Here is a 12,758-nt window from a genome sequence, read left to right on the forward strand (position 1 = left end):
ATTACTTTGTGAATTCAAGGTGTTTATTAATCGAGAAAGATGGTGATCAACTTCATCACATCTTTCCTTGCTTCAATTTCACAAATAAAGCATTTTTAATTAAGTAGATCTAACATAACTAGTTCGACACCAATATCCTGCATGTTGCCCTCGTGTTGTGAGAGTATGACATCCAACCTATCCAGCTAATTGGCCCCAACATACCTAACATAAGAATCAGGCCAGTCCACTCATCAAGTGGTACTCAAAGTAAATGCATACTTGGAATAAAATGCACAGTAACTCGTTCTTTACTTCGGTGGGACAACACAAAAAAGGGCTCTTTGCGCTGGTATATGTGGTAGCATGTAAATTAGCTCACTTGTACGGAGACGTAAACAATGCTCAAGAGTTTTAATACACCTCATGCGTAGAATCGCCAACATAAGAAATTAATATAATATCATGTGGTACAATGGCACACATATTAATTACATATTAAACATAAAAATACATAGCACACTTAATCTAAGAAAAATTCAGACTCCTTTCTAAAATTACTCTAACATCCTATGAAATAACTGTTAAAAAGTATTTCTACCTTGACAATGACACTCAATAATTCCTTTCATGATAAAAAGGAAGAAAATAGGACTTGATGCCATCTTCTTTCCACTCTAAATTATCCCACCATTCTTTCCTACCACTTATCTTCCTTAGAGAATTGTGTGCGCTATGGAGAGAAAGAGGGAGCTTTTTCAACTTTGGGCAATTAATGACGTAGATTTCCTCCAAGGAAGGAAAATGCAGTGCATAGCTACAGATGCTCGTTAGTTCTGGAAGGTCACGGAGTGTTATACGTTTGAGTTGCATTAGCCCTATATCTCCAACTTCATCATCAGGAATGACCGTACCTTTGACTTCTTCTAACTCATTGCAACCCTTTATATCAATTATTTCAAGACTTTCAAGTTGTAGTAAACCATAAATTTTCTTCAACTTGTCACACCACCTAATTGATATGATGCGAAGGTTTCTGAAGCATCCGCGGCCCACCCGAATGCAATTTAAGTGGGGGAGATCACAAAGTTCGAGCCATTCTAGGCTCGAAACAGGATAATCGTCATCCTTCTTCGCATCCGCACTAATTGTCACCTCCACCAACCCATCGCAGCCGTTAAAAGCAAGCCGTTGAAGACTTTTCATTGCAGTAAAAAGGGATGATAGTTTATTGGAGATAGTCAGATCCTCACAAATGTGCAGAATTAGATACCGAGCCACGTTCCGCAGCTTGCTTGAGCAGAGCAACCTTTCAAGAGCATGCATGGATGATGCGGTGATTCCAAGATGGATTAAACGTTCCAAGCCTTCCAACTCACTCATATTTAATCCCTCACTCCCTTCTTCCCACTCTGAATAACTATAAAATAGCTTCATCACTCTTAACTCAGAAAGCCTGGAGATTGCCCCTTGAGGAATTCTGACCAAAAAAACTGTATTATCCAAGTCCAAGTGCTTCAGCTTTACGAGATTTCCTATCTCTTCAGGCAATGATCTGATCCGCATCGCTGATAGATTGAGATACCGTAGTTCTGCCAAGTTACCGATCGCTGCAGGAACCTCTTCTATCGATGCCATTGACAGATCCAAGACCCTAAGAAGAGGCATGAACTGAAAAAAATCAGTATGGAACTTTGTAAAATTCCAATTCCCTTGGAGCATCAAGGTTAAGAGGTTGGGGCATTGAGGTGTCTCTGTTACTTCTTTTATTCTATTATTCATTAGAGATATCCTCTCGGCCTCCTTCCAGCTCTCAACCACCGGTGCATGCGTCAGTCCCACGCCTGCTCTCACCAAAAACCTATTCTTCTTCTTCCCGCACTCTGAAGCTATCCATAATGCCAGATCACGAATCACGTCATGCAACTTTACCTCTGTTTTTTCATCAGAACCACTCTCCAACAAGCATGCAGCCTTTAATCTTCCAATGATATCATGTCCCTTGTTATGGGCTTCATCAAGATCATCATCCCACCCATCTAAGAATCCTTCGCCTATCCAGTAATCTATGAGTTTTTCTTTTCGAATGGAGTAGTCCTCCGGAAACTGTGCGCAGTACAGGAAACACGATTTAATCGTGTCACCACCCAGATTATCATAACTGAATTTCAAGCGCAAAAGCATTTCATCATTCATACCTGATATCTCCGATGGTGGCTTGCTTGTGCTCAGAACTGATATTGCATGCTTCCATTCCTGTGGTGTCTTCTTACATGCCATGGCCCGCCCAATGGTGATGAGCGCAAGGGGCAGACCCTTGCACTCTTTAGCAACGCTCTTGGCAAGGATCGGTATCTCTAGATGGTATTTCATGGCCTCTTCACCAACATTCCGTAGAAATAGATCCATTGCTTCTTTCTCAGGGAGACATTCTACTTTTATCTTCTTGTCCGCAGCCATGGGTCCACAGACGTACTCAAATCGTGTAGTGAAAACGACCTTGCTCATGCTTTGGCTGCTTGGTTGAGGAATTCCGACCATCTCTAGATCCAACGATTCCCAAATATCATCCAACAACAGCATGAATTTCTTATTGCTCAAGATCTTGCGAATGTCATGAGTCCGTGTCTGGTTGTTGCTTCCATTCTCTTGCCAAGACAAGCCCAATCGCTTGCCAATATCCATCTGAATCTTTCCCACATTTAATTCTTTAGACACCACCACCCATATCACAACATAGAAATCATCATTTCTTTTAAGGAATCGGTTATTGATATCATTCAGGAGTGTTGTTTTCCCCACACCCCCCATTCCATATATTCCAATAACTCCCACTTTGCCTTGGCCAATCCAGTTTAGAACCTTCTCCAACACCAAGTCCCTGCCCACAGCTAATGTAAGAGGCTTCTCTTCAACAGCATCGGGAAGTTGCTTGTTCGCCACCTCTTTGAAGGAATCACCTTTGCTCTTCAGCACAGCTACATCCTTCAGCTTCTTCTCCACCCACTTGCCAAGCCTGTAGGCCGACCAACAATTTGGATGGCAATTCCAAAGACACCTCATCATTTGCTTGAAAGTTTCTTCCTTTGCATTCACTTCTCCTTCGGCTTCTTCTACCTTTTTCAGCCAAAATTGAACCTCGTCCTTGCATTTGAGCAGCTCCCGCTCAGCGACATCCACCCTTGTCTTCACGTCATTCCTCACGCATTTCAATTCTTCAATAGCTTCCTCTAGGGAGCTGAAGCTGTCTTCAAGCTCAATGATGGGACGAACGATTGGATCCCACCATCTAGATATTATGTTGATGATTTGGCTGATGCACTCCATGTCTGTGGAGGGAAAAAGAAAATGGGTGGAAATGAGCTCTCAAAATGCAATTGAGGAGCTCAATGTCCATTTGAACTGTTGAAAAATTCTCAAGGTTACGTAAGGATACCATCAAGCTGATATTTGTGCCGTCCCTTCATCTATATCCACGTGACATTATGAACATTTTAGATGGCAAATAAACCTCCCTAAGAAGGTTTCAACGGCAGCTTGTTTACTCTCCACTGGTTTCTGTGGTGTAGTCCATTTGAACTTTCTCTGTGTTTTGTTTTTAGGCTCGTGCTCTAAAATGATATGGACAAACGGATGAACAGTGTGGATCTAATACATAAATGATGGTAGGGCGACATAAGTTCCGTACGATTAAAAGTTATGCTGTGTAGTATGCAACCGACTGGGGGAGAGAAAAATAAACATGTGAGCTGGTGTGATCGGCAATGGATGGACGGTGTTTACCAATGGTGGGGCCACAGAAGTTTGAATTCCCTTCGCCTTCAACACAGATGCCGATAGTCTATGCTGCAAGCATGGAAAAAAATTCAGTACCATCCGTTCTCACTAGTCCACGTGGTCGCGGATGACTAATATAGGCGGATTTCGCTCTCCCAAATAGATTACGTGCTACATAATATGACTTGTATGGGATATGATAGGCTAGCTTTTTATCTCTGGTCCTGCCCGAATAGCCTAGTTGTGTAATCCTTTCCCGCATCAATGAATTGTTTATTTTGAAAAAAAAAAAAAAATGTTTTAGATCTATGGGGTCCATCAATTTTTATGGATCATTCTAACAACACGAGCCAAAAATGAAGTACATCCAAATCTCAAGTGGACCTCACCACATAAAGCAGCGGGGATTAAATTACTAAAGTTGAAAACTTCTTAGAGTCCACTGTAAGGTTTATCTGCCGGATGTATAATGGAAAACACAAATATTATCTTATCTTGATCATAGCCTTAGGTGCACCCAAGAAATTTTCACTAGTATTTGTCAAGTTCCTAGTGTTTTTGTAGTGTGGCCTGGCCCACTTGAGCCTTGGATTTGCCTCGATATTTTTTCCTATTTCATAAAATGGTATGAAAAAAAAAATGAATGGACGGTGTGGATCTAATACATATATCATGATGGGCAAAGGAAGTACACTTACGGTTTTCTTCTCTGCCCATGGAATGTGCTGCACCACCAGAGCGGATTTGGTGAGACTCGGGCACACGCAAGTCAGTGCCGCCCTTATCATGGTACCCACCCTGACATGTATATTGGGTATCCATCTCATCGATCTTTTTTTCTTATTTTAGGGCATTATGCAAAAAATGAAGAAGCTCCCAGTATTAGAGGGACCGTATCATAAGAAAAGGGGTGATTGAACATTAATGGATCACAAAAGTTCTGAAACAAGCTGATATTTGTTTTTTCTCTACATCCAGGCTTATGTGAACTTATCAACCGATTGGTTCAAAAGTAACTTATCAACATATTGGATCAAAAGTAAAAACCGCAGAGACATTAAAGTGAACCCTAGGAAGTTTTTAATGATAGGGTGTTCAATCACCACCGTTTCCTAGAGTATGGTCCACACTCTCTTTTTTTTTTCTTTTTCTTTTTTTTTAAGATTATTTAAAGAACCATCTATTCATATATATTGCAAAGAAGAGCTGTACACTGTATGGCTGGGCCTGCCGGCAAAAAAGAGGAGAAGCAGCTCACAAAGCAAGATGAGGTAACAACAGAACCTTCTACCAAATAGCCCAAGCCTACTTTATCTGGGAAAAGAAAGCCTCTGTTGAGGGCAGAAAGTTCCGACGTGGACTGAAAACAACGGTGGGTCTGACAGCTACTACCCCTGTGAGCCAGCCCATCTGCAAGTGCGTTAGCCTCTCTAAGGGAGTAGGAGATATAGAGACTTCCATGCTGGCCATGAGGGGTTTGATTCTGACCCACCAGTATGGTCTACTTGATAATTGGATCTTCTTAATTTATAGTATAATGCTCTAAAATTATATGTAAAAACGGATGAACATAATAGATAAAGAATAGACACCCTCTTGGGTGAGGTTGCCTCTTATCTAATCTGCTCCCCCACACTACATAGCAAGCAACGGTGTGAAATTTACATGGGCCCAAGAGAATGTATTTATTAGATTCACAGTCCATCCAATTTTTATTTTTATTTTTTCAGATCATTTTAAGATACGAACGAAAGAGCAATGGAAATCCAAAGCTAAAGTGGACTACACTAAAGACAGTAGGCATTGATGCTACCGTTGAAAATTTATTGGGTCACAGAAGGCTTTGATCAAGCTGATATTTGTATTTTAACTTCATCTAGTTAGGTGTGATCTTATGAACAGCTCATATGGAGAATGAGTCTCACAGTTGGCCCTAGGAAGGTTTCAACACTAGTTTGTTCAATCCTCATTACTTTTTGTGGTGTGATCCATTTGAGCTTTGGATGTACCTCATTTTGAGGATCTCGCTATAAAATTATCTGAAAATTTTTGTGGAAGGTGTAGATCTAACGTAAAAATTATAATGGAACTACTGAGAAGCCACTGGAATTTTTTATGCCTTCAATCGAAAGGACTATACCCACACTCAAAGAGAGATGCTCAAGGGTAAGATCTCTCACATAATTGTGTAAGTTTAGTTCTCCTAGTTGCTTGGGAAACTTAAACAATTTATTCGATTGATCTTGATTGTCCATAAAGTTCAACAAAAAAATTCATGAGCTAGCATGAACAAAAAAGTCTAACCAACAATGCTATCTATCTATTTGATTGCTCCCATCATAGATTGCTTTTGATTCTAAAGAATCACTTATGTTAGACAATCATAATAATCCTATCCATGAGTCCCAACGGCTATAAAAAAAAATGGCTCAATCAAGATGGATTTGATCAATCAAACAGACTCAGGCCTCGTTTGCTAAATCTAAAGTCTAAAGCTTAAATTTGAAATATGAAGTCTGAATATGAAATCTGAAATCTGAAGTGAAAAAACTTGCTTAGTAATTATGGTGGAAGTCTGAAAATTAAGTACCGAATTTGAAACAACTTGTTTGTTAACAGACATCTGAAATGACCAAAATATGTTAATTTGACACATTTGTCCCTATCTCTTGTTTGGAAATGGTTTACATTATAAAGAAATTATTTTTTATTAAATGAAAATAAAAGTATTCTATTTAATTCAAGTAAACTAAAGTAATTAAGAGAAAATTAAAATATCATTATTCATAAAAAAAATAGATAAATTCCTTATGTTGCCCCACGAATATTTCAAATCAGGACATTCAATCCTCATGCTTTGGGCCCACTTGATTATTGGATTCACCTCAATTTCGGTCCCATGTCCTAAAATAAATTCACAAAATTGATGGCAGGGTGGATTTCTCATAAACATGAAGGTGGGCCCCACTTATGTTTCCGTCGTAGGGAATTATGCGAGAAGTTTAGCGGTGAATCCCAAATATATATGGACGGATGTGGATTTCCTAACGAAAGCCTTTCACATAAAGTTCAAGGGCAAGGATGTTGGGTGGGCCCACTGTGATGTTTGTGAGAAATCCAACACGTCCATCCATTTTTTGAGCTCATTTTAGGACATTAGACCAAAATGAGGAGTATCCAAAACTCAAGTAGGCCATACAAGATGAAATAGTGGGAAAGGAATGCCTACCGTCGAAACCTTCTTGGACTCCACATTGATGTTTAGATTCCATCCAAACGGTTTATAAGGTCATTTTGACTGAAATGAAGCGAAAACATCGGAAACTTAAACCGATACAAAACTTTTTAGACCATATAAATAATTCAATGGTCGTCACAAAATCTCCACTATTTCCTATCGTGTGGCCATTCAAGTTTTGGATACATCTTATTTTTGATCACATGTCATAAAATGAGCTCGAAAAATGGATGGACTGACTGGCTTTCTAACAAACATTGCAGTGCCCCATGATCTTTAGGCTTTCACAGGAGGAGGCGGATCATGGTTGAATAGCCAGACTGAAGTGAAGTCACCAAGTTCTGAGGGACCACCATGATGTATGTGTTATATCCACACCATCCATCCAATTGGAGATATCATTTTAATGCATGAGACAGAGAATGAGTCAGATCCAAATCTGGAGTGGACCCCACCACAGAAAACAGGGGGAAGAGTGACACCCACCATTGAAACCTTCCTGAGGTCTACTATGATGTTTATCTGAGATCCAACGTGTTCATAAGTTAAGACAGACATGAAAGAAGGTAAAACACAGACTTCAGCTTGATCGAAAACTTCCGTGGCCCTTAGAAATTTTTAACGGTGGACGACACTCTCTCTCTACTATTTCTGCTGTGGGGTCTACTTGAGCTTTGGATCTGACTTGTTATTTGGCTTATACCCTAAATTTATATCACCAAATGGATGGACGGTGTGATACAACATATATATCATGGTGGGTCCACATAACTTGGTGACTTCACTTCAGCCGCGATTTCCCATCTCGACGGAAGCGGATTGGCTGGTGTACCACACCCCAGATATGTAGCTGGTGTATCAACGTCAGCAAGTTCTGTGGGTCACATCATCAAGTATGTGTTATATCCAAACTATCCATCCATTTTCGAGCTCGTTTTAAGGCTCGAGTCGAAAAATAGGACAGATCTAAAGATCAAGTGTACCACACTGCAAAAAGCAGTGGGGGATTGAAGGTCTACCATTGAAATTCTTTTGGTGGTCACAGAAGTTTCAGATAAATATGAAATTTGTTTTATATTTGTGACCTTATGAATAGATTGGATGGAAAATAAACATTATGGTGGGCCCTACAAATTTTTTAACAGTGAAAGTCATTATGCTGCTGTTATTTTTGGTGAGGTCCATTTGAGCTTTGGATATGATTCATTTTTTACGTAATGCCCTAAAATGATATCAAAAAATAGATATAATAAATACATCATTGTGGGCCCATGTAACTTTGATCTCCTTTGAACCGTTTGCACGACTCGGGAGCTCGAGGAGCATAGGCGCTCCTCTTCCCAAGACAAGTATCCACTCCCCCTGCCAGTAACCCCGTGGTTGCCACCAACCCCGTGGCTGGTGGTCGGTGCCCTGTGGGCCCATCACGATGTATGTATTTTGTCCATTCTGTTCATCCATTTTTACTAATCATTTTAGGGTTCACACAAAAAATTGAGAGGGATATAAATCTCAGGTGGACCACACCATAGGAAAACAATAGTAATTGGATATCCACTAGTAAAATTCTCCAAAGGCCCACTGTACTGTTTATTTGACATACAATCTATTAATTAGTTCATACAGGCCAGATGAAGGGAAAAATCAAAGATCAACATGATCCAAAACTTTTATGGCCCCCGAAAGGTTTTTAATGATCAACTTGAGTTTTATTCAATTTCCATTGGTTTTTGTGGCATGACCCACTTGAGTTTTACATGTACCTTATTTTTGGGCTCATGCTGTAGAATGATCTGGAAAAGTTGATAGATGGTGTAGATCAAAGACATAAATCATGGTGGGGCATAAGTTTCACATGTTAAAAGTTAGTTTCTTGTTTAACAAACAATTTAAAAAATTTTGTATTAACTTGAAAATGGGTAATTTTGAAAGCAAAAATTTTTTTAATAGAAAATTTTATGAAGGGCATTTCACATTCACCGTTAAGCCCGACTCTTATCGCGGAAAGAATTCAATGAAATATTGTGAAAAATCACTTAGCGCTTTTCGATTTCAATGCTAAAAAACAACTCTTGATAAGGGCATTTTCTCAATTCATGTTAAGTGTTAATTTTAAGAGTTAACAAACACCCTCACTTATTATACATGATAGCCCTTGAAAAGTGTTCTAGACTTAATGTGTTTTATTCATGTTGTCCATCATTTTTCAGCTCTTTTTAGACATAAGCCAAAAAATGGGTGCAGCTTCGATGGAACCCTAGATCCATTATGGTAGGTGGAGCCTTGTGATGGCCTACCATGATGTATGTGCCTTATAAGTACACTATCTATCTGTTTTGACAGCTTAGCTTAGGTGGATCACACAACAGGAAACAGTGGTGATTGAACATTAAAAACTTTTTGTGAGCCACACAAGATTTGTATCAAGCTGATATTTCCATGGTCCCTCCATCCAAGTATATGACCTTATCAATAGGTTGGATGGGAAATAAGTATTATGGTAGCTATGGTGGCCCCAAGAAGTTTTTAATGGTGGGTAATCGATCACCGTTGTTTCCTGTGGTGTGGCCCACCTAAGGTTTGAATGTGCTTCATATATTTGGGATCGTGCACTAAAATGAACTATCAAAATGGATGGACAGTGTAGATGTAAGGCAGATACATCATAGTGGGCCCCACAGTCAGGGATTCACCAGAGCTTTGCCCCCAAAAAAGAGATCCAAATCTCAGTGGACGACACCGCAGCGGTGATTGAACCCTCACCATTAAAAATTTACTTGGGGCGCTATGAAAGTTTGGGATGAAGCCGATGTATATTTTATCTCCAGCTATGTCTGCGTGACCTAATTAATAGGTTAGATGTCATATAAATATTACAGTGGACCTAAGGAAGTTTTTAATGGTAGGCATTCAATCACCTCTGTTTTTATGGTGTGGTCCACCTGAGATTTTGATTTACCTCATTTTTTGGCTCATGCCCTCAGATGGGCTGAAATAATGGCAGGATAGAGTTGATAAAATGCATACATCATGGTGGGGCCACAGAGCTCTTCCAGTAGCAGACAGTACCAAGGTGGTATTGTTTGCTAAACTACTGCAATACAAGTCTGCTGCAAGAATGGATTAGTACTGCCCCTGTTAATGCAGACATTCCGGTGACTTCATGTCATGGGATTTGACTGGGCAACCTCGCATAAGGAGGCTCGATCAAATAGTTCTTACATCAGGCCACCAGGAATGTCGGTGGTGACAGGGGAATACTCAATCCGCATCAGCTCTTCGTTCTCTAAAATGATTATTATATTCATATGTGAGATAATCGCTATCATCTTGGATGATGGCAGCTTTGAATATTTTTGCCTGTGCCATTAGGATTCACAAAATTCATCAAGAGAAGGTAAATTTGTAGATGGTTGGTAAGGAATGGTTGAGAATTTTCTACAAAATGGACGACTTAGATTACCCTTCCCTTAATGTGGGGAGCCGGCATGAGTACTGATAGTATGTAAGGTCCACCATGTTGCACATGTAAAAGTCCATTCCGTCCTTCAGCTGAGAATTCTTATTTAAATTGCAAACACAAATATTAGCCTGATAAAAAGTTACATAAACGAGATCAATTGGAATAATGATAATTTTCTCCCAAAGCCACTAAGTTCACAAGGTGTGGCCCACCTGAGTTTTTTTTTTTTTTTTTAAATATCAGGCTGATATCTGTATCTTCTATTCATCCCCCCTGATTGACGGGTTTGATGAGAGATACACCACATGGTGGTCACAAGCAAAGCTAGGGTCTACATTCCATTCCACAAGCAAGGATGGAATGCAAGGAGGAAGAAGCTACCTAAAATTTAGGCCATCAATGTCAGCTCATTCACACTGAGGAGGACAGTTTCAATCAAAAGGCTGGATTAACTTACATGTGCACATGTATACAGTATATATGTTGAAATCAGTCGGTAGGTGTTAAAGAAAGTGCCCATAAGCTGCTCGTGTTTTTTTTTTTTTTTTTTTAAATAATTTTGAAATGATTTTTATCTCTATTTCTACAATACACGGTGCCAGCAGCTTTGTTTATTTTTGCCATTGCAATTAGGCTTCACAACATACCTTAAGAGAGGATAAATTCATCATAAAATGGTTGGCAGGAAATAGTTGAGATTTTACTGCACAATAGATCGCTGTGGATTCAACCCAATTCCTTCACGTAATGCAGGGAGTGAGAACCTCCACTAATTGTTTGCACAAACAAAGGTTGACGACGTATCGTATGAGTACAGTGGTGGGACCCCACAAGCAAGAAACAATGTCGATGATGACTGGGCTAATGAAATCTGTAGCTGTGGAGGGAGAAGAGAAAAAGTGTGGAAATGAGCCCTCATAAATGTTATTAAGGAGTTCACTGTCAATATTTCATTGGGAAGAACCCCTTATATTAGCTGTATTTCTCAGGTATGTTAATGGTCTCATATTTCTCTCAGAATGATTCCATCTTAGTTGACCATTTAAATTTAAAGAAAAAAAAAAATCCTTAATATTGTATTTCATATGGGGAAGAGCACAAGGCTGTACAAAAAGCTGTTCGGGCAGGGCCAACAACAAAATGGCTCGGCCCCCTATCATGAGAGACGCTCAAGTGCTTAGTTCTCCTATTTGCATTGGGATACTTAAACACTCCAATTGATTGATATGGAATGTCCATTAGGTTCAACAAAAATTTCATGAGTTATCATGCAAATATCACACCAATACAATACAACGATCATAACCCATGTGATCAATGACCTCTAATATGGACAGTCATGATCATTTGTACAAAAATAGGTCTAACCAACAATTCAATCCATCTATTTGATAACTCCCATCATAGATTGCTTATGATTCCAAAGAATCACTTCTAATAAACAATCATAACAATCTTATCCAATCCATGAGACGGCTACAAAAGATGGCCCAATCAAGATGGATTTGACCATCCAAGAAGTCTTGCTTATGCATGGTAGTCCTTGAAACATGTTTTAGGCTTAATGAACAGTTTAGATGTAGCTTGCGACTGTCAAAGTTATCCAAATACGATTGAGAGCAATGTAACTTACAGTGTTGTGAGGGTGATAGAGCAATTATTTTTTAATAAATAGCATGTTGTAAAAAGATGTCTTAAATCTTGTATTCACTGCGCTGCTTGACCGATCGAGGGGGTTGCTGAACCAGTCAAAGGAGTTGCTCGACCAATCGAGGCTCGCTCAACTCGAAGTCCAGCGAGTATGTATTTTGGGTGTCCGGGACGCTCGACTAGTCGAGGGTCAGGCAGGCTCGATCGGTCGAGGGTGCCCTTCGACCAATCAAGGCTCTAACTTAACTAGTCTAGAGTTACGCAGATCCTGCGCGGACTGCGTAAATTTGAGACGGTTTCCGAAATTTTTCAAAGGAGGTGCATAAGTGGAGTTTCCTAAACAATAAATAGGAGTCCCTAAGGTTATGATAGGGTATGCTAAGGTTTTCTAAAGGGGTTCCAAGGGTTCCTAAAAGGGTTTTAGGGTTTCTAAAAGGTGTAGCAAGGGTAAGATTTGAGATTGTTCGAATCGGGTAAGTCATCTCTCTTTGTAATTTCTGCTTTCATAGTGGAATTCTGTTGTTTTGTACTGTAGTTTTTTTCCGCAAGGATTTTCCACGTTAAATCTTTGTATTCTCTTGTGTTTGCTTGGTGTCATTAGATTGCTATCCTAGATCTAGATTTGTGTGATTCCGCAGCACAAATCCCAAC

General features: G+C 39.6%; 1 protein-coding gene across 1 annotated transcript; it reads right to left on the bottom strand.

The window, feature by feature from the left end:
• Window positions 1–530: 530 nt before the first annotated feature.
• On the bottom strand, window positions 531–3,321 carry LOC131223365 (disease resistance protein RPS2-like). The gene has a single exon (XM_058218760.1). It carries the CDS (start codon window positions 3,304–3,306, stop codon window positions 595–597), a length of 2,712 nt encoding a protein of 903 aa, XP_058074743.1. The 5' UTR covers window positions 3,307–3,321; the 3' UTR covers window positions 531–594.
• Window positions 3,322–12,758: the final 9,437 nt, after the last annotated feature.

This window comes from Magnolia sinica, chromosome 13, assembly GCF_029962835.1.
Source record: "Magnolia sinica isolate HGM2019 chromosome 13, MsV1, whole genome shotgun sequence".
Classification (NCBI taxonomy): domain Eukaryota; kingdom Viridiplantae; phylum Streptophyta; class Magnoliopsida; order Magnoliales; family Magnoliaceae; genus Magnolia; species Magnolia sinica.